The 22,973-nt window shown below is 43.9% G+C and overlaps 2 protein-coding genes across 9 annotated transcripts in view; one reads left to right on the top strand and one right to left on the bottom strand.

Annotated features, from left to right (window-relative positions):
- Positions 1-7,631, top strand: part of LOC140903181 (uncharacterized) — a 37,355-nt gene extending 29,724 nt beyond the window's left edge. For all 4 annotated transcript variants that reach the window (XR_012156177.2, XM_073324064.2, XM_073324063.2 and 1 more), the window contains one exon: positions 7,273-7,631. The gene's annotated coding sequence lies outside the window, so the exon portion shown is untranslated. The remainder of the gene's footprint in view (positions 1-7,272) is intronic.
- MED26 (mediator complex subunit 26) overlaps positions 1-22,973 on the bottom strand; it is a 60,846-nt gene that overhangs the window by 29,343 nt on the left and 8,530 nt on the right. Inside the window, exon 1 of one of the 5 annotated variants that reach the window (XM_073324056.2) lies at positions 11,869-12,060. The exons of 3 other annotated variants lie outside the window; for them this stretch is intronic. In XM_073324056.2, coding sequence (XP_073180157.1) covers positions 11,869-11,871 — 3 coding nt within the window. In that variant the 5' untranslated portion in view covers positions 11,872-12,060. Of the gene's footprint in view, positions 1-6,449; positions 8,319-11,868; positions 12,061-22,973 lie in introns of those variants that run through there. One more of the 5 variants, XM_073324057.2, reaches the window with a different exon arrangement.

The raw sequence follows: 22,973 nt of genomic DNA, 5'->3' as shown, positions 1-22,973 counted from the left end.
CCACCACCACACACACACACGCACCCTGCCCCAGCCCGGAGCCCCCTCCTGCACTCCAAACCCCTCAGTCCCAGCCTGGGGCCCCATCCCCGGCCACACACCGACCTTGTCTCCCAGCCCAGAGCCCCCTCCTACACCCTGAACCTCTCATTTCTAACCCCAGCCTGGAACCCACACCTCCATCCCAGAACCCATACCCCAACCCCCTGCCTCAGCCCAGAGCCCCCTTCCATATTCCGAACCCCTCTGTTCCACCTCCAGCCCCCTCCTGCACATGAAGTCCCACCCCAGAGTCCACACATCCAGCTGGAGCCCTCACCCCCTCCCACACCTCAACCCTCAATTTGGTGAGCATTCATGGCCCACCATACTATTTCCATACCCAGATTTGGCCCTCAGACCAAAAAGCTTGCCCACCCGTGATCTAATTAATCCAAATCTCCTTCTGGGACACCAAAATCCTAGGAAAGACTAGCTTGAAAGGGAGAGTGTCAAATGTATGACTATTGGACTGGATCAGAGTTTTTGGCACATGAATTGTCATCTTTACTGCCAGGACCAGGCAGAGGGATCAGTAGGTAAAACACCATCCAAGCACCAGTTAAACCACCCACAAACTCAGGCTGACTGAACAGCTGCAATTGCACACGGTAAATTTCACATGCTTCTGTTGAATATAATTGGAGTATCTCACAATAAGGAAATGTATTTAAAAGAATAAGAATGACCGCTTGAATTCTGATATATCAAGACTGTAATCCAAACATTATCTGGACATAGTGTTAATTTTTCATCTTTGAGACCTCTATATGAGGTTTATTCTTGGGTAAGTTATTAAATTCACAGGGATGAACAACTCCATTTCACCAACATAATATTTAATTTGGAACACTTTTTTTAATTAAAAGTAAAAGCCCAACTGATCTACAGAAAGACAATTGATTTTAGGTTTCTTGATTTCGATTTGCTATGGTCTCAGTGCTCTTTACAGTAAAAGGAAATTACTTGTCCTGTGTGTGTATTCTATCAGAAGTCTATAGTTAAGTCTCATTATGGGAATCACTACCATGCAATCAGTTTGACTCCCTTCTCCAGCTTCAGCAGTTGATACTCAGCTGACAAGCACTGTTTTCTCTGTTGAGAGCAAAATATCCCAAAGTGACAGCATTCCATTTCATCTGATCAGCAAAGAAATCACTGACAGTTCAGTCATTTTCCGCCACCACTACAACAAAAGCAAAGCTAGACTCTGTTAGCCAGGCTGTGTATGAGAAAGAGTTAGAAAAACCAACTAGAGAGAATAATTTTGGAATCATTTGCTTAACCCTAATGAACCCTAGGGAGTAATCAGAGATTTAAAATTATGCAAGCTTGCATTTAAGAATCTGATGGCTCCTACAGTTCTCTAAAACTCTCTCAGGAATCTAATTCAGTCTTTTTTTTTTTTTTTTTTTGCAATTCACTGTATTTCTATCAAGTGTTGCCCATTTGAGCTATAACTACTGGAGTTATGTCTTTGAACAAGTATCAAAGAGTCCAACTAATGTCACCTAGATTAGGGATGTAAATATTGCTTTAAAAAGTACTTGTTTCAACTATTAAAATTATATCAGTTAATCGTTTAATCATTAACAAGTTCACAGGGGGGGGGCCCCCCGCGGGCGGACGACGACACCCTGCTGTCTCTCCTCTGAGGTGGAGCAGAGCATGCTGGGGATTGTTTGTATGCGCATGGCTGTGCGCCTTGCTCTGATCCCACCACTCACTCTCCTAGTTACTAGATGCTGCCTAATGCAGCTAGTTTAGCAGATTGCTGCCAGGAAAGATCCAACTGTTCTGGTAGATCCAGTGATTCACGGGCAGATCCGCTGCTGCAGCCAGCAGCCGGGGGGGGAGGGAGGGAGGGAGAGAGAGAAGAGGAGGAGCGGGTTTGCCGGGCTGCCCCCAGCAGGGGCCTCTCTGCCAGGCACAGGCTGCTCCAGCAGTGCCCCAAGCTGTGAGAGCATGACAAACTCCAGCACCCCCCAGGTATTATTACAGCGTTTTTAATGCGCACATTAGGTATTACATCGTGAAATGATTTTACCAATGTTTTAAACATTAAACTGTAATATATGAATAGTAAGACTAATACTTATCGGTTAACCATTTAATATTTTACATCCCTAATCTAGATGATGTAGAGTTCTTATTTCTGTCCACAATATCCAATGGTGCAAAATGTGCAAGCAGTCACACAGAGAGCTAACTTGTCCAAGTACACACTTGGCTATTCCAGACTGTCCCTTTTCTCTACTACTCAAGTTCATCCCTCACTAGAGCCACACAATGAAAAAGCTGGTTATTCTGACAGAGCTAGTTATCCATTAGATCTGTCTGCTTTTTGGATATTCTATTTTCAAATTAGTTCCTTAAAAAGAGCAAGACGAGGAATAGTTAAATCTTAAGAGACTGGATGATCAAGTGGGGCTACACTACTGGCTTCAATACATATGACTGGGCAGATAACCTCAAAATATGAAGCATCTCCTGCAATGCCAGCTGTCTGAGTGTGAATGCTGTTCCAGTGACCTGGCAGAGTGCAATGATCACAGGCAATCACATGTGCACAAATGTAGCAGGAAGCAGTATGACGACATGACAAGAACTACAGAAGTTTTGTAATCTCTATGAAAGAGGCATCAAAGTAGCAGGAAAGAAGTTTATGCATACTACTGCTGACACCCTAGCACAGCGTTCTTCATTGCAAGGCCCCTGAGCCAGTGGCGGCGCCCATCTACCTAAAGGGCCATGCAGCAGGGACCTGGAGAGGAGAGAGGTGGGGGGTGGGAGGGAACTGGGGAGGGGAGCAAGTTGGGGCTTGCAGGGCTGCTGTGGGCCTCTCCCCCGGCCCTGGAGCTCCCTGCTGCCAGCAGGGAAAGAGAGGGCCCCTTCCCCCAGAGCCCCGTGCTGCCTGCTGGCAGGGTGAGAGAGAAAGGACCCCTTCCCCAGAGCTAGCTGCTGCCAACAGGGAGAGGGTTGGGGTGAGTCCTCTGGCTGCAGCCAGGGGCAGCCTGCCTACACCCCAAACTCCTAATCCCCAGCCCCACCCCAGAACCCTCACCCCCCGCATCCCAACCCTCTGCCCCAGTAATGAGACCACCCTGAACCCCTCACCCCACCATCTGCCCTACCCTGGGCCACCTTCCACACTCTGAATCCTCTCTGCCCCATCCCACGTGGCTCTCACATTGAAGGATTTTTGCCAAAGTGGCCCCCACTTCAAAAATAGTGAAGAGCACTGCCCTAGCATCTCAAAGAATGATCAGGCCTGTTACCCTTGCTCCTCAGAAACAACTACCCTCTTGTCTGGAGGGAGGGAAGAGATATTTGTTTATAAGTGAGACATGAAAGAGATAAGGTGGGTGAGGTAATATCTTCTATTGGACCAACTTCTGTTGGTGAGAGCATGCCCAAGCACTGAATGACTCCTCCAATACAGATTTGCAATATATGGATCCATCACAAGTCTGACTCTCCTACAGAATCAAAATGTTTGCATGTGAGTATAAATAGTTTGACATTAAAAAAAACCACTCTGGAAACCATGTGCAAGTGCCCTCAACTGGTATTTTGTGGCAATGCAATAAACTGAATGTGACTAATCGATAGTCAACTGGAAACAAAAATAATTTTAAGATAAGAAGTTCTCAGATCTTCAGCATGCCAACTAAGACAGGATACTGAGTAATGGCAATGATAAACAATAGGATTCTGTATCATAAGCCTCAGTGTGTAGCAGGGCAATTTTCAAACTGCCCCATAACATTAAAAACAGGTATCAATAAAGTGTCTACATACGAATGACAGTACTTAGGTATTGCATGGTTAAGAGATTTAACAGTAGTAAGATACTGACTCTCACTGCGAAGTCCCTGGTTTGATTTACTGGTACTAATAGCATCTAATAGCAGTTCAGTGACCTATTGTGCAATAAGTTGGTGATCTCTTAATACAGTTGGTGATGGGCTTGTCTCACTTATGTCCCTCATTCCACTAATGAGCATCAGACAAAGAAAGAGAATGGAAAGTTCCTCTGTTAAATCTAGTGCATTAGAGTAAGAGAGGGGGGTCACTGCTGGAGCATTTGTGGGAAAATGTGTCTCTCAAGGATGGTCCAGTAGTAAGAACACTAGCTTAGGACTTCCAGCAGACTTCCTGTGTGACCCTGGGCAAGTCACTTAGCCTCAGTGCCTCATTTGTAAAATGGGGATAACAGTCCTGCCTCACTGGGGTGTTTTGAGAGGATAAATACATTAAAGATTATGAGACACTCCAATACTATGGTGATGGAGCCATATACAAGTACCTAAAATAGATAAACTAGAAATTTAAAAAGGAAGTAAAACAGGTGGGCTACAGAACTTCAGAATAAAAGTGGCAAGCAGTGAGAAACAGAGCCTTGGAGGCAAGGACAAGACTTTGGATTTAACAGTACTCAGTTACACCTCATCGGTGAGGAAATGGAGATTGAACAACAAGGCCAAGAACAAACCTTAAGTCCACATTATCTTATTGCATACCCATGTTGGTGAATCTGGCCACTTTCTGTAGCAGGTTCTCTTGACACATACTGACTGAATGACAAAGTCATGTTCAGTAGGGGACAACTACAAAATTATAGGGTCAAGATATACACCAGAGTTCTAAAAAAAAAAATGAATTCCACTGCTCTTAATGGGTATATCAAATATATTCCTTCCCAGATATCAATGTTCTTTTAACATTAATCAGAGCATTTATCCTGAAATCTGCCAAAACAACTAAATGTAAGAAAGATCTTCAGAGTTATGGGCATAATTTGGGAGGCAAAGGGAAATAGACCATTGTATACAGCCACTCCGACTTGCTCCACTCCCCTAACCTCAGGTAACCTTCACTCGGCCAAGCTTCTCCCTCAACATCTCCTGACCATGCTGCAGGTACAATCCCTCTCTCCGCTCACCGACCCTCTGCTTGAGCCAGTTGCTGCCTGCCCTGCAGCACAAGGAGCCAAGTCAGAGTGGGAGATGGAACTACAGTGGGAGAATCATAGGACTGGAAGGGACCTGGAGAGGTCTTCTAATCCAGATCCTGCACTCAAGGCAGAGCTAAGTATGTTACAGAGTTAGACCATCCCTGACAGAAGACAGCTTGCACTCTATAGCTTGTATTCTAGCTACAGATTTGCTAAAGTCTTTCTCCCTGCCCCCCACCTTTTTGAGAAGTTACTTTTATCCTCACTGAAGTATGGGTTGTTTCTTCCTCAGCATCCCACCTACTCAAGTACTTTGTTTTCTCAAAATAGTGCCTCATTATTTTAAACTGTTCCATCTGGTTTGGGTTATTTCTCCTTCCCCTACAAGCAAGCACAATTATTCCATGGATAGCCAGCTATTGTCAAGGCCATTCAGTAGCATGGCCATTAACAGGTTCTTGAGAACAAAATGAGCTCTCCCCTCAACCTCTTTGCCAAGAAAAGTATCATTTCTTGGAGGGTTGTAAACCCAACCCTTCCCCTCAGCAGTGTACAGCCACCAAAGTGGTTTATTTTATTTACCAGCAAGTTTCACTACAGCAAAGCTGTCATGCAATACAGTTACAACAGGACAGAGTGCCATAAAGGTGCTCTATATACTGATCTGCATTATGTAAAATAATAAAAAAAATACCTTTCAAAGTTGGGGCTTGGTGTGCACTAAGTTAAAAAAAATCAATTATTTCAAATCAGATTACCTGTTCAGTGTAATCTAATGCCAAACATGAAGTGACAATTCCCACTTTGGAAAGTCCCTGATGTCATAAAATATCAAGAGACTAACACCACCACGTGGCTCTTATATAGCACTTTTCATTATTTTTACAAAGGAGGTCAATATCATCCCCATTTCAAGATGGGGAAACTGAGGTACAGGGAGGTTAAGTGACTTGCCCAAATTCACTCATTAAGACCAGTGGCAGAGTTTGGAACAGATCCCAAGTCTCCTGAAAGCTGCTTTGTCTGTGGACTAAATATTATGCCAATTAAAAAAACAATTATGTCAGAATTTAAAAGACTGAATGTCTTCCACTAGCATTAAGGTGAGAATAGCCTATTTACATGAAGTATGCAGGGATAGCCATACAAAGTATTTTTTTAAAATTAATTTTCTACCCACCTCAATTTCATTTGAAAGAACAAAAAACCCATTTTCTTTTCCACTATCCTCCTCACAAGAGAGAGAGAGTCAAACTGCATTTTCCCTAAGCAAGGGTATTGGGACAAGATATGAATATTACGGGGAGATCTAGCACAGTGACTACAAAGAAAGCCAAATGTGACAAAACCCTTAACATCCAATATATTTTTACATAAACATGTTCCCACCTGACTGGAATTACCCCACAGAATCTTATATTCCCACAATGCCATGCACCTCTCTGCTATGCACCTTGTACAAGATCTCTGGTCAAGCAACTGCTCAGTTATGGAGATTATTTATGGCGGTTGGAGCTGCATGTCGAGTTTGTTCACTGTAGGCAGCTAAATTAACATGATGTTGTGTGTTACCTACCGCAAATGACACAAAAATAAACAATGTTGAGAGTGAGATCAGGAGGACTTAAGATACAATAAAATAGGTCACCACTTTAGTAGTAATATTAAAATTTCTCCATTTTACACCTTGCATTCATTAATGGAATGAAATTAGCCCTACAATATAACCATGATGTTCTGCAAGTTTTAATTCTAGATGGATTTCATAATATGCTAAAAGAGTTCCACAAAGGCATTAGCCACAACATATACAGGCAAAAGATTTTACTCACAAGCACCTTCAACGCTACAAAACCTAAAACAAAATACACCAAATGGAACTGAACTTATTGCTGGAAACTATGCAAATAGATTTATACCCCTACTACAGTCCTGGAACAAACCCCTTGTAAATGGAATATAAATAAAGAGAAGAATACAAATCTGCTAGATAGGACATATGTACAACTTACCGGAAGAATAGTGATTCTAAAGGAATACGGTATTTTGTTTTGCAGTTATTTCATAAGAATATGTGAGATACATGCAAAGTGACACCATTTAATCCTGTTTGGTGAAAGTGGCAAAAAAAGTGTGCAGAATCAGAAACACTCAGAGCTGAAACTTTACATTCCTAAACTGTTTTCTGGGTTCAGATATTCAAGTGTCAGATGTGATAATCATACTTCCCAAAAGAATTCATAGCTTAACTTTTTCTTGCTAAACTTTTGTTTCAGTTCACGAAGGCCACTGCTGTGGACTAGACCTTCAATACTAACTCAGTGAGAAGAACCAGCTGGAACAAACTGGTCTTCAACCACTACCTTCTTCAAAGAACAAAATATAAATGCATCAAGTTTTGCATCCACTGGCTCTTCAGTGGAAAATTCTATCACCAGCTGTTTTGTACATGTTAAAATTGAATAATCTGAGACTAAAACCAGTCAAGCAACTCCTCCAGTTTTAAGCACGCATTACTCTCCTATCACAAACATGCCACAGAAACTGATGAAAAACTGTGGCATTAAATAGATTGTACCTCATATGAGCAATTTTCTAATACAATAAAGGTGTAAGTACACCAGGTTCACTTTAAGTACAATTATGTTTCTTTATTCAATAAGGGTTTTAGTATTTGTATTGTATAGTGCCTATAGATGCTAATTGAGGTTCAGGGCCCTACTGCACCAGATGCTATGCAGACAGAGTAAGAAGACACTCTCTATCCCAAAGAGTTCATCATGTCATAACAGACAAAAAAAAGGTGGATGAAAAGCAAATGGGGGAGGGGAAGAAAGGAGAAGAGAAGGAGAATGACATGACAAGAAAGGGTAACAGGAAAGTGAGTTATAGCACACAAAAAATGAGGCTTCCACTTATCACCTTACTACAATATGCTTAAGCGCCCCATCATTTTCAAATCTGATATTGCTGAATAACTATGCCCTCAAGAAAATGCTTCTGAATTAATGTTAACATTGACAAATAGATAGTATATATAGATATTACATAAAAAATACATTAAAAGAATGGTAAGGTTGCAAAGTAAAGCATTCTTAAGTTTGAAAATGCCAGGATTAAGGTTGCCCAGGCATCCTCAACTCAGCCCCCTCACATTAATATAGTCTTTAATCACATGATCACACACTATTTTTCTACAAAATATGCCAGTAAGTCTTTGAAGTATCCACTAAGATGCATAAGCCTTGCAAAATCATGCAACCTGTCCTCTACAGTTCACTCACTGAGGTCTCCATCATCTGACATTTAGCAAATCTTAAACAATTTAAATGCAGATTTGGGGACAGTTTTAGGAAGGTGTGGTTTGTGTAGCAGGGATTCAGCAATATCTTCCTCTCGATGACCACTACAGACCCCATTGCTGAAAATAGTTTCCAGCTCCTGAGGATGTCCTGGTAAAAGACAGGCAGCGCAGAGATGTATCGGGGAAGACCTCTTGGATGGAGATGACAAGAGCTGCTGGTCATATCACGGCCCTTGGACGTGGTGGAGGAAGGCATGTACTGGCATACTCTATGCCAGACTATGAACACTATATGAGTCTCTGCAAGGCCTGAAGGTGGAACATAAGTACCTGGCTGTGAATCTTTATTGTTTACCAAGTTTGTGTTACTGCAGTTTTTTCCACTTGTTTTTCCAATATTGGCTCTTTCTATAAATGAGCGGAATAGATTTTTATGATCTTGATAAGTGTTCAGTCCCTTATATCATGACTTTCATACAAATGATACTAAGCATTTTACTTTCCAGTTCCCCTGCTTCCTCTGTAAGAATCTGTTTTACACAAAAATCCTCTTCACTATTTTTTCTTTTTATATAGTAGTTTAAGTGTTTTATTCCAGACAGTCTGCATCAAGTTGTTTTTGTTCTAGTGACCCCTCTGGTGATACAAAAAGAAAAGGAGTAATTGTGGCACCTTAGAGACTAAGCAATTTATTTGAGCATAAGCTTTCGTGAGCTACAGCTCACTTAATCACGAAAGCTTATGCTCAAATAAATTGCTTAGTCTCTAAGGTGCCACAAGTACTCCTTTTCTTTTTGCGAATACAGACTAACACGGCTGCTGCTCTGAAATCTGGTGATACAGTGACTATAATGTTTCAGGGTACTTTGATAGCAATTTCCTTCTGTATGCCTCCCTTGTCTTGAGATTCTCAAGAGCAGCCAGGATGCTGATTTCTCACGATGGGTCCTTGTTATGGAGAGTGCTGTTAATTTATTCATTGCTGAATTTTGTTGTTAACCATCTTGCAGAATGGGTGAGAGATGGGCAGTTTAGATTAGGGAATCATTTAAAAACAAAGGGAAACAAATCTCCATGGGGCACTGCAGAGAGCATCAGTGGACATCTTGCCTTCATTGCAAAGTCAACTCAATTTGACACACACACACACACACACACTAAACAACTGTGATGGTGCTTTTAATTTAAGTTGGTTGGCCCATCAGCGAGCAGAGGCTAAAGCTAGAACTATCAGCTGCTAACATGAGCATTCTGATCGTGGATACAGGCTAGCTCCATTTGACTGATACTAGTTCATTATTTGTATTGCCATCGTGCCTAGAAGCCCTAGTGATAGACCAGGACTTCCCTGTCCTAGGTAAGTTACAAACATTACAAAAAGACAGGCCCTGCCCCAAAGAACTTACAACCTCCAATGCCTTTGCAGAATTCCTCCCATACGCCCAGAACAGACATGTTCTCCCACAATTCACTGGAAAAGAATTAATTGTTTTAGTGCCAGACATGAGTGAGTGCAGCACCAGTGTGGACACAGCATCTTGAGTGCTATTAGCAGTGTGGGCACTCTCACTCAAGCTAGGCTCACTCAAGAAAAACAAGCGTAGAACATTTGAGTTAATTCAGTAGTGAAGACATACCTTGAATAAGTTACCTCCCCTCCGCACTGAACACCAAGGGGGGGGTGGTGGTTAAACGCAAGTGATACCATCACTTGGGGCTGGGGAAAGCAGATGTTGAAGGGGCAGTTGAACCACACCATTGCTTTGGCCTCCAACATACATCTGACTTTTTTTGACAGCACCCAGACTTCCTTCAGCAGCCTCAGCCCCAACCCTAACCTGACTGAAGGATGGCTACTAACCCCAGCCCTGTGAGATGATGTCCTGCCACAAGCGACACGGTCTCTGCACCAATGGACCACCATAAGGCCTCAGTGGGAAAATGGAGGAAGTTCTGTTTTTCCTACCAAAGAACCATAAACATGTACAAGATAGCTGATACCACTGTGCCATTTTTCCAGTCTGAGCTTCATCCAATATGGCCTCAGAAAATGTACTGTATTGGTATATGGGGGGGGGGGGGGGGGAGGAGAGATAGCTCAGTGGTTTGAGCATTGGCCTGCTAAACCCAGGGTTGTGAGTTCAATCCTTGAGGGGGCCATTTAGTGATCTGGGGCAAAAATTGGGGATTGGTCCTGCTTTGACCAGGGGGTTGGACTAGATGACCTCCTGAGGTCCCTTCCAACCCTGAGATTCTATGAGCCATAATATGTTTAAGACTATCAAGGAGGATGTTTCTGGATAGTACTAGCTCATATTAGTTACAACCTGGTACCTATGCAAGTATTACTGTACCAGCTACAGGCACCTTTTGGAAACAGTGGAAGCAAGACAACAGAGCTGCAAAAATTCAGAAAGCTATTCTGAACAGAAATGAACAACACTACTGTGGGGCTGAATCCAGCTGACCCACTACACCCTTTCACAGGCATGAAGCCAGTCAACCCACTATGCTAACATTCTCACTTGACCCACGTGACTTAACAGAAAGCACCTCCAATTAGCTTAGTCCAGCTATTAAAGATATTAAAGTATCAAATGCAATCCTCCCCACTTAAAGTGGCTTTGAAAATTAAATGGTTTCAGATGAGACCAACTACAGTGGAACACATATCAGTGCACCAAATCCTCCTCTGCAACCCAGATTTTGATGTGCTGATTCAAACTCTAAAAAGACTACCTTATTATTCCTTCTACTCTGCAGCCCCTCCATAAGCATGCAGTGAGGCAGGTAACAAGAGAGACAAGGCAGGTGACAGGTAAAATCTTGTCAGCTGCTTTTGCATTCAAAGTATAATTTAGAATTTCAAGTTATTTGAAACAGAAAACTAAAGTACAAATTTTAAGTTTAATTCTTTACCATAAGAAGTAAAATACACACTAGCTTTTATATATTCAGGCAGCATCCTTGAACTAAATAAACTTATTAGTTCCTTAAAGGAAAGGATAAAGTCAAAGCAAAGGTCAAGTCTGTTTTACCTTCATCCACACCTGAGACACTTTCCTGCACCTAAAAAAGTCACTAAGAAGGGAAGCGAGGGGGCACTGTCCTCTTTCCCTTCTATTGCTTAGAAAATTAAGGGAGAAAACAATTCTCCCATTATGCTTTTACTACATTTTTTTAAAAAAGTAAAAAGTGAATTTAGGGTGATCTGATGTCCCAATTTTATAGGGACAGTCCCGATATTTGGGGCTTTTTCTTATATAGGCACCTATTACCCCCCACCACTCTCATCCCAATTTTTCACATTTGCTATCTGGTCACCCTAAGTGAATTTCATATTGGTGAGATGCTATAAACCCTGAGCCATGGAAGCTTAGCTGCACAACTCAAAAACCAACTGGAGGGAACTCCCCAGGCCAATACAGGTAGCCTTAATCTTTTACTAATAATTCGGGTCCGTTCTGGGAGTCTAAGCAGTGATGCCAACTATCATATGATCTCCATGGCATCTTGACTTACAACCAAGTCATTTCACATAGTAAGTATTTTATGGGTGTTTACTCACCATCAATCCAGATCAGATTTGAACTAACGACAGAGATGGTAACGGCAACAACACTTAATCCTCCAAGTCAAACTCCCTGTTTTACTAATTCATTTCTGGTGTTTAAACTCAGGGAGGGAATGTTATGAATTTACTCATTTTAGTACTAGGAATCCATCATTTCTCTGTGGTCTCATAAGAGGCCAGCAAAGGGAAATAGTTTAAAAGATAGGCCTTGTGTACACTAGCAAGTTTCTGCGCAGTAACGCAGCTTTCTGCGGTGTACACTGTAAAAGAACCATGCCGACAAGAGCCATACAGCTTTCTGCGTTGGGGCTACAGCGCCGTGGTGCCAGTGTAGACACCCTGGTCGATTACAGCGCTGCAACCAGCCTCTGGGAGGTGTCCCACAATGCCTGTTCTCGCCTCTCCCGTCATCGGTTTGAACTCTACTGCTCTGCCCTCAGGTGACCAACCGTGAGCCCCACCCCTTAAATTCCTTGGGAATTTTGGGAGTCCCCTTCATGTTTGCTCGGTGATGTGTGCTGTGGTCTCAGCACATATTTCCAGGTGACCATGCCTGCTCCATGCACCAGAAGATCTCCCGCTTGCAGAATGCCGAGCTGCTGGGCTTATCAGCATTTGAGGAGAGGAGGCTGTCCAGTCCCAGCTACGCTCCAGTCGTAGGAATGATGATACCTAGGGACAGATTTCACAATGCATGAGAGAAAGGGGTCATGACCGGGACACACTACAGCGTAGGGTCAAAGTGAAGGAGCTGCAGAACGCCTACGACAGGCACGGGAGGCAAAACACCGCTCCAGTGCTGTGCCCACAAGCTGCTGGATCTACAAAGAACTAGATGCGATACTCGGTGGCAACCCCACATCCACTGCAAAGGCCACTGTGGATACTTCGGTGGCTCGTGTGCCAGTCAAGAATGGACTGAGCCAGGAGGAGGAAATCTTGTACAAGGACGTGGAGGGGGACCCAGAGACAGAGGATGACTCAGAGGTCAAAGATCATGCAGACAGGAGCTCTTCTTTACCCTGGAGGAGGCTAGCCAGTCACAGCTGTCGGAGCTTTGCGAAACACAGGATATGACCTTGGGAGCCCAGCCTCCGTCTTTGTTATCACCATCTCAACAGCTGCGCAGAATTAGAAAGCGGCCACAAAGAACTAAAGAGACTCTCTGCAAATGTCATAATGCACTCTGCTGCTGAAAAACAAGAACTGAAGGAGTGGAAGGACAGCGAGAAGATGGACCGAAAGGAGAACGTGGTATGCCAGAATGAAGCCACGGAGCAGCTCTTAAACGTTATGGAGTGCCAAGCGGACATGCTCCAGGCACTACTAGCACTGCAAACCAAGCAGCTCCGCGCCCGCCCTCCTCTGCGGCCGCTGTCGCAAAACTCTTTCCCATGCACCCCACACATGTACCCCCCATACACCAGCCTGTGTTAATGTCCGTGAAACACCCAACGTGATCCGCAAGCATCTGGAGAAGCATAGAGAAATACCCCTTCCGATTAATGTATCTGGTGGGTAGGTGGTCTGGTGCCAGAATTGGAATATGCATGCCATCTATCACCCCTCCGCAGTTAGGGAAGCCCATTTGCGCAAAGCAATCCACAATGTCATGCATGTTGCCCAGAGTCACAGTCTTTCGAAGCAGGATGCAATTAATGGCCCTGCATACTTCCGTCAACACGAGTCCAAAGATAGACTTTCCCACTCCAAACTGGTTAGCGACCAATCAGTAGCAGTATGGAATAGCCAGCTTCCGCAGTGCAATCTCCACGTGCTTCTCCAGTGACAGGGCAGCTCTCATTTTCATGTCCTTGCACTGCAGGGCTGGGGCAAGCTCATCACGCAGTCCCATGAATGTAGCTTTCCTCATCCGAAAGTTCTGCAGCCACTGCTCGTCATCCCAGACGTGCATGACTATGTGATCCCACCACTCAATGCTTGTTTCCCGAGCCCAAAAGTGGCATTCCACTGTGGTCAGCAACTCCATGAATGCCACAAGCAATCTCATGTCATAGCTACTACACATGGCAAGATCAATGTCGAACTCCTCTTGCCTTTGTAGTTTAAGGAATAACTCCACTGCCATTCAGGACGTGTTAGTGAGAGCGAGCAGCATATTGGTTAACAGTGCGGGATCCATTCCTGCAGTACGCAGTATACAAACTGCTGAAAAATGGCGCCAAATGCAGATGGAAGCACAGGGATTGCTGGGATGTGAAGCAATGCATCACAGGGCATTGGGACAAGACCAAGGATGCCTTGCGACTGCTCTAACTTCCCACAACTCTTAGCGGCAGAAGAGGAAGAGATGCTCTGTGGGATAGCTGCCCAGAGTGCACCGCTCCAAATACCACTGCAAGTGCCGCAAGGGTGAACATGCTATTGCGCAGGCAGCTGACAGTGCGAACGCACAACAGCGGTTTCCCTTCAGCGCTCTCTGAGCGGCGATGTAACTCTGCCAGTATAGACATACCTTTAGATTTTCTTTGATACGGTGAGTCAAACAGGATTAATAAATCTCAACATTACTGGAGTGGGATAACACCACTCCTGAAAAGTTTAAAGTAGCAGCATCAGTCAACACTTTTTATGTTTTGGGGGGGAGGAGGGGGAGACAGGGTGTTATCTGCCTTCTCAATGTACTGAGAGCAAAAGAAAAATACTGTTATGTTAAATACAATGCAGCATGTGCCAGACCTCCTCTCCATAACACTTCACACAACTATTACAATAAAGTGGCAGGTTTCAGAGTAGCAGCCGTGTTAGTCTGTATTCACAAAAAGAAAAGGAGTACTTGTGGCACCTTACAGACTAACCAATTTATTTGAGCATAAGCTTTCGTGAGCTACAGCTCACTTCATCGGATGCATTCAGTGGAAAATACAGGGGGGAGATTTATATACATAGAGAACATGAAACAATGGGTGTTATCATACACAGTGTAGAGAGTGATCAGGTAAGGTGAGCTATTACCAGCAGAAGAGTGGGGCGGGGGCCCTTTTGTAGTGATAATCAAGGTGGGCCATTTCCAGCAGTTGACAAAAACATCCGAGGAACAGTGGGGGGTAGGGAAATAAACATGGGGAAATAGTTTTACTTTCTGTAATGACCCATCCACTCCCAGTCTCTATTCAAGCCTAAGTTAATTGTATCCAGTTTGCAAATTAACTCCAATTCAGCAGTCTCTCATGGGAGTCTGTTTTTGAAGATTTTTTGTTGAAGAACTGCAACTTTTAGGTCTGTAATCAAGTGACCAAAGAGACTGAAGTGTTCTCAGACTGGTTTTTGAATGTTATAATTATTGACGTCTGATTTGTGTCCATTTATTCTTTTACATAGAGACTGTCCAGTTTGGCCAATGTACATGGCAGAGGGGCATTGCTGGCACATGATGGCATATATCACATTGGTACATGTGCAGGTGAACGAGCCTCTGATAGTGTGGCTGATATGATTAGGTCCTATAAGGGTGTCCCCTGAATAGATATGTGGACAGTTGGCAACGGGCTTTGTTGCAAGGATAGGTTCCTGGGTTAGCGGCTCTGTGGTGTGGTGTGTGGTTGCTGGTGAGTATTTGCTTCAGGTTGCTGTCTGTAAGCAAGGACCGGCCTATCTCCCAAGATATGTGAGAGCGATGCGTCGTCCTTCAGGATAGGTTGTAAGTCCTTGATGATGCGTTGGAGAGGTTTTAGTTGGGGGCTGAAGGTGATGGCTAGTGGCGTTCTGTTATTTTCTTTGTTGGGCCTGTCCTCGAGTAGGTGACTTCTGGGTACTCTTCTGGCTCTGTCAATCTGTTTCTTCACTTCAGCAGGTGGGTATTGTAGTTGTAAGAAGGCTTGATAGAGATCTTGTAGGTGTTTGTCTCTGTCTGAGGGGTTGGAGCAAATGCGGTTGTATCGTAGAGCTTGGCTGTAGACAGAAAAGGAGTACCTGTGGCACCTTAGAGACTAACCAATTTATTTGAGCATGAGCTCAAATTGGCTGTAGACAATGGATCGTGTGGTGTGATCTGAGTGAAAGCTGGAGGCATGTAGGTAGGCATAGCAGTCAGTAGGTTTCCGGTGTTGGGTGGTGTTTATGTGACCATCGCTTATTAGCACCATAGTGTCCAGGAAGTGGATCTCTTGTGTGGATTGGTCCAGGCTGAGATTGATGGTGGGATGGAAATTGTTGAAATCATGGTGGAATTCCTCAAGGGCTTCTTTTCCATGGGTCCAGATGATGAAGATGTCATCAATATAGCGCAAGTAGAGTAGGGGCGTTAGGGGACGAGAGTTGAGGAAGCGTTGTTCTAAGTCAGCCATAAAAATGTTGACATACTGTGAGGCCATGCGGGTACCCATAGCAGTGCCGCTGATTTGAAGGTATCACATTTGGGGACAATGTAAATAGTTATGGGTCAGGACAAAGTCACGAAGTTCAGCCACCAGGTTTGCCGTGACATTATCGGGGATACTGTTCCTGACGGCTTGTAGTCCATCTTTGTGTGGAATGTTGGTGTAGAGGGCTTCTATATCCATAGCGGCCAGGATGGTGTTTTCAGGAAGGTCAACGATGGATTGTAGTTTCCTCAGGAAGTCAGTGGTTTCTCGAAGATAGCTGGGAGTACTGGTAGCATAGGGCCTGAGGAGGGAGTCTACATAGCCAGACAATCCTGCCGTCAGGGTGCCAATGCCTGAGATGATGGGGCATCCAGGATTTCCAGGTTTATGGATCTTGGCAGACAGTCCTCTTTGGCCACTGTTTTTATTCTCCCAGGGACAGGAATTCCTACATCATGTTATCACCTGAATTGACAAAGCTCCACACCCTACCCCCGCTAAGTCCCGTCACGCTGTTAAAATCTACAAACATTTGAGGAAAATGAATACTGAGGACTAGTGCTTGAGCAGCACCACTTACAGACACGGGATGTCTCCTGAAAGGATCTATATCAAAGTTGTTTACACGACCTATTAATTTTTATATGCATCCTTTGAAAAATAAGGGAATTTATGGAATACTCCACATACCTAGTAGCACTTAAAATATTAGTTTCAGAGAAGCAGCTTTGTTAGTCTGTAGCCGCAGAAAGAAAAGGAGGACTTGTGACACCTTAGAGACTAGCAAATTTATTTGAGCATAAGCTTTCGTGAGTTGCATCCGATGAAGTGAGCTGTAGCTCACGAAAGCTTATGCTCAAATAAATTTGTCTCTAAAATATTAGTGTATTCTCCTGGGTTTGGCGGAAAAGGTTTCAGTTTTAAAAGAGTAAACGTCTATATAAATTTAACAGATTCTGTTCCTGAGTCAATGTGATCTGGTGGTTAAAGCAAAGATTTAAGAGCTGAAAGTCTCCTACACTAATTCTAGATGAGCAACTTGTTCATGAAATTAACTGACCATGTGGGGAGAGCACTTATTTGGCCAATCACACTCAATCGACCTAGGACAAGGTTTGTTTGTTTTAAAGAAGGACCTCAAAGTCAACTCAGGCCTTGTCTACACTAGAAAGAGTTTGCTGGTTTAGCCATACCAGCAAACCCTCCTAGTGGAGATGCAGTTTATACCAGTTGCCTGAACAAAAAAATTACATCAGCAAACTGACTTTTTTGCTAGTATAACTGCATTTAAACTAGGGCTTTTGCCAGCATAGCTACATGAGTTAGGGGTGTGATTTCTATATAAGACTCCCTAGTATAGCTATGCCAGTTAAAATTAAGTATAAGCCTGGTCTTACTCAGACTTCCTTGCTGAACAACTTATTCAGTATGTGATTAATGAAACCCTCATATCAAATTAATCTAACAGGCTATAACCGGGCTCTGAAAGAAAGCACCCAAGATTTTTTTTAATTATGAGTATTGATTCCAATGGTGGAGATAGTGCTGCAGCTCACAGCTTCCTTAGTTTCCAAAGCAATTTCCCTACGTGACTCTAAGCAATTGTTTATAACATACATCAGGACTCAAATCTGTCAGACACATCATCCAGGTTGGTGGTGGGTTTTTTTGTTTTTGTTTGGTGGTGGTGGGGGGGGGGAGAAATAGTGTTTTCAAAACTCAGAGTTTAAGGCCAAAAGGGACCATCCACTTCAGTAACTCAGACAGAGCTTATGGGTCTATTACAGAAGTCCTCAAATCATGATTTAAAGACTTGAAGTTACAGAGAAGCCACTATTTAACACTAGTTTAAACCTGCAAGTGACCTATGCCTCGTGCTGCAAAGGAAGGTGAAAAAACTCCAAGTCTCTGCCAAGCTGATCTGGGGAGAAATTCCTTCCTGAACCCAAATAAGGTGATCAGTTAGACCCTGAGCATGTGGCCAAGACCCACCACCCAGACACCTGGGAAAGAATTCATTGTAGTAACTCAGAGCCTCCCCATCACCAGCCACTGGATATATCTGAGGCTAGCAGTCGCATCAGCTACAGGCCCCTGAAGTTTTCTGCTTAATTAAAATACCTACCTGCACAGTATCCATGCAGCATTTGACGACTGTCTTACAGGCTTTGGAGTCTAGAACATCCAAGGTCTATTAACAGTTTATTGAGTTGATCTCGAGTACATTACCTTTGCTCTTGGTTGAAAAGGTTAAGATGAAAGACACCCCCTTCCTATAGGCACTTTTAAACACTGGGCTTATTTTTCCAATATTATTGGTCAGGATAAGTCTATCAAAATATGCAGAATAAGCAGATTATTAATGTACATTAAATTATGTGGGTAACTAACCTGTCACAAGCTCAGCATCAATGCTGTTAACTGCTAACCTAATTCTCTCTGAAGATATCAGTCTGGTTACTTATATGTAAAGGCTGCGCGTCTGTCACAGAGGTTACGGATTTTGTGACTTTCTGTGACTTCTAGAGTGGCCAGCAGCAGCAGCTTGGGTGTGTGGGAGGGGTCTCAGGGCTGGGGCAGGGAGTTGCAGCACGGGGTGGTGTTTACCAGGGAGGGGGTCCCACCAGCATGTCCCTACAGATCCTAGGTGGAGGGGCCATGGACTCTACACACTACTCGCAGCCCCCACTGTCTGCGGTTCCCAGCCAATGGGAGCTGCAGAGCCAGTGCCTGTGGCAGGAGCACCGCGTGGAGCCCCCCGACCACCCCTCCCACTAGGAGCTGCAGGAACATGCCAGTCAGAACTGGGTAGGGAGCCTGCCAGCCCCACCAACCTTCCCCCCCCCCAGCAGGGGTCCCAGGCCACACCACGACCCAGCTTCCCCTCCCAGCACCAGTGGGGGTCCCCGGGCCACTCCCCAGAGCACCCAGAGCCCCTCAGCCTAAGTTTTATTTAGGGGCATATAGTAAAAGTCATGAACAGGTCACAGGCCATGAATTTTTGTTTACTGCCTGTAACCTGTCCATGGCTTTTACTAAAAATACCTGTGAATAAAACATAGCCTTACTTATATGGCCCCCATCACCATAATATCTGAACACATCACCACAACTGCACTCCAAGCAGCAGTAGTGCTGAAAATACATGCTCTTTTTATGTTCATTTTCATGGGTCTTGGCAAGACTGGTGAGGGAGGGTAAAAAAAATTCACAGAATATTTATTTCTTAATTGCATATTGTTATATGTTACAGAAAGCACTAATTCAACAGGTCTGTCATAAACTGTGCTAAGTTTACTGTTTAAAAAGACAAATGAATTCTTTTAAATGGGAAACTAATTAGATGACACATGCTCAAATACAAGTTAAATAATTCTGAATTCCAAAACATTAGACAGAGCTCTAGAACAAAGAAGGTTCAGCAGAGCTAGAAACAAGTAACATTAGTGCCAGAAGAAAGCCATTGGTACATAAATATTTTGACTTACCTTTTCCCCCACTAAATGGTTATTTTTGCACCTATTAAAACCTTGAAAGTTGCACTTACATTCTATTACTGAGGCCAGGAAAGATTTGAAGTGACTAATGCAGGGACGACCTGAATTTAACACATTTTCTAAAAAACAGAAGCTGTATTATAGATTGGTATCTCCTTCCTACAAGGTCAAGGTTTTGATCTGTTTAATACTTCGAAGTCCTACGTACATTGATTGACTGATGTATCTGATCTGATGGCAAAAGTAAGAATTAGCCTCCTGACTCAGTTTCCTTATAAACAAGCAACTCTACACATTCTAGACACTTTTCAGAGGAACAGCCGTGTTAGTCTGTATTCGCAAAAAGAAAAGGAGTACTTGTGGCACCTTAGAGACTAACCAATTTATTTGAGCATGAGCTTTCGTGAGCTACAGCTCACTTCATCAGATGTTTACCGTGGAAACTGCAGCAGACTTTATATACACACAGAAATCATGAAACAATACCTCCTCCCACCCCACTGTCCTGCTGATCACCTGTTGATCACTTTAGATAAGCTATTACCAGCAGGACAGTGGGGTGGGAGGAGGTATTGTTTCATGATTTCTGTGTGTATATAAAGTCTGCTGCAGTTTCCACGGTAAACATCTGATGAAGTGAGCTGTAGCTCACGAAAGCTCATGCTCAAATAAATTGGTTAGTCTCTAAGGTGCCACAAGTACTCCTATTCTAGACACTGTACTCATCCAAAAATTCAGTATGAAACAAACTGAATAGCAAATGCAGGACAAGAAATCTATCCATCTTCCATCTGCTTGAAGACCTTTACGTGGAAAATGAGGCCAGAACTGTACAGTTTAACCTCATGAGCAATATACTGCCTCAGTCAGCAAATCCAAGATTCTGACATATGGTTTGGCAGGCTGTCCAGCAAGCAGTCAGGAACCATATTTCACTTCATATGGTTTTTTCACTTGTTTTCTGAACTGCCAGGCAATAAGATTATAGCCTGGCACCATCGCTCCCTCCTGCCCCCTGAAAACTGCTCTCTCTGAAATACCCTTCAGAGTTCTTAATTAGTAACTGAGATGGAGGTAAAAGAAAATTTACTATTTAGGGGCACTTCCTCTCCCAATAATCTACAGCACTCACAGCATGCTATGCCTAGATGTTTTCTATTTAAACTCTAACAAATGCCTATAGATTAATTTACTCTGTAAAATCAATTACATGAAGTTTTACAATTCTGATTAACTTCCACATTTTGGGATCAGTAACTGTCAATATCCAGCACTGCTGAGGGTCAGTGTATAGTACATTTTAATGACGTTACCAAAGGTTATAAAGGGTGCATAGGAACAGAAGATTAAAGATAAATTGCTTTAAAATAGTATGTGCTACTCCTGTGGCCTGTTAAACTGAAAGATCCCGATCTCATGAGTTTGCACAGGGCACAGTATGACAGACCTCATTTAAAACAATGCTGTAATAACTGCATTGAGGGACAACTAGGGTCAAGTACTGCATTCTTGGACAGCTTTATCTTTAAAATGCTTCAATAAGTAACATTATTTATTTTATTACAGGATCTTTTAGTCCAAGATCAGATGTTTAGGAAAATAAACATGAAGTGATTGAGCTGATTTTTTTTGGTTTTCAGATTATGTGTATAATTTGTTGTAGCATCCTCAGTCTGCATTCACTTCATTATCCCACTTTATTACTGAGACACATACATCTGCTCCTAATAAAAAGAGAACTTCTCTAAGACACAGGTATGTGTGAACTGATATATCAAATTCCATCTGCCCTACGGCAAGTGGAAAAGAGACCTGCCCACCCTGAGGATGGCATGATGTATTGGTGTATAGCAAAAAGAAAAGGAGGGCACCTTAGAGACTAACCAATTTATTTGAGCATAAGCTTTCGTGAGCTACAGCTCACTGCATCGGATGCATTGTTTTTTTTTTTCCTACTGAATGCATCCGATGCAGTGAGGTGTAGCTCACGAAAGCTCATGCTCAAATAAATTGGTTAGTCTCTAAGGTGCCACTAGTACGCCTTTTCTTTTTGCGAAAACAGACTAACAAGGCTGCTACTCTGAAACCTGGTGTATAGCATTAGACTTTGCGCACACTTAGGCTCCATCATAGCCAACCTCAGATGTTATATGAACTGAACTCTACTTTGCAACTTGCAGACTTTGATGTAAAAAGAACAGGAGTACCTGTGGCACCTTAGAGACTAACCAATTTATTAGAGCATAAGCTTTCATGGACTTTGATGTGCTGCTGATCCAAACTAACCCTACAGCCCCTATGTACCACTAATTTGAAACAGAAAATTTTAAGTTTAATTATTTAAAGCACAAGGTAAAATGTACACCAGGTTCTCTGTGCTTATGCTGCATCTTCAAACTAGCTAATAAGCTTATCCTGTAGAAAAGAATAAAGCCAAAGCAAAGGCCAAGAATGTTTTACCCCCAACTGTAAAGTATTCGGGAACTCACAGCCTGCTTCTGCCCTAGCCCCAGAGATGGCCCCAAAAGTTTCAAGGGCCTCACAGTCCTGTAATTCCAGATCAGGATCTTATCTGAGACACTAACCTGCATCAAGTGTGGGAGCTTGTGGGTCAGGGAATAGAAGGAGAAATTACAAGAAGCCCCTTCCAGGGTGTGCTAAGATGCAGTGGAGAGCAGAGGGGTTTGCTGGGAGTGCCCCCCGCGGGTGTAGATATAGGGGGAGAAAGAGAGGCTGGAACACGAAATAGGGAAAGGGTGGGAGCCCTCCAGAGAGGGCAGACAGGTCAGGGGTGCCAAAACCACTGGAGGATACCCCTCCCCAAGGGTCTTTTATGGAGTGAAGAAGGGAGAACCGTTGGGATGCCCCCTCGGGAGTGAATCGCGCACGCAGAGCAGCCTCGGCACGGACACTGGTTGCTCTGCCGCCGCCTCCTTCCGCGCGGAGGCCGGAAAGCTCCCTGTCCCGCCGCTTTCCCAAAGGAGCCAGAATAGGAAAACCCAGTACAGACAGCCCAGAGCCCCTGCAGGCCGCGCCAGAGCCGCGGGCTGGAGTACGGAGCGCAGGCCGGCTCCGCACCACATGGCCGGTTACCATCTGCCCCCGGTCCCCGGCCCCACAGCCCTGCCCGCGGGAGCACACGCACCGGCAAGCCCGGCCCTGTGGCAAGGGGATCAGGCCTCGGGAAACCCCCAGTCCTGGGGGCGCGGGAATCCTGGGCCCTCACACAGGGAGACGAAACGCCTCGGACTCCGGAGCATCCCAAGAAGGGAGCCAG

Source organism: Lepidochelys kempii, chromosome 25, assembly GCF_965140285.1.
Source record: "Lepidochelys kempii isolate rLepKem1 chromosome 25, rLepKem1.hap1, whole genome shotgun sequence".
Classification (NCBI taxonomy): domain Eukaryota; kingdom Metazoa; phylum Chordata; order Testudines; family Cheloniidae; genus Lepidochelys; species Lepidochelys kempii.
This window is presented reverse-complemented; position numbering and strand designations above follow the sequence as displayed.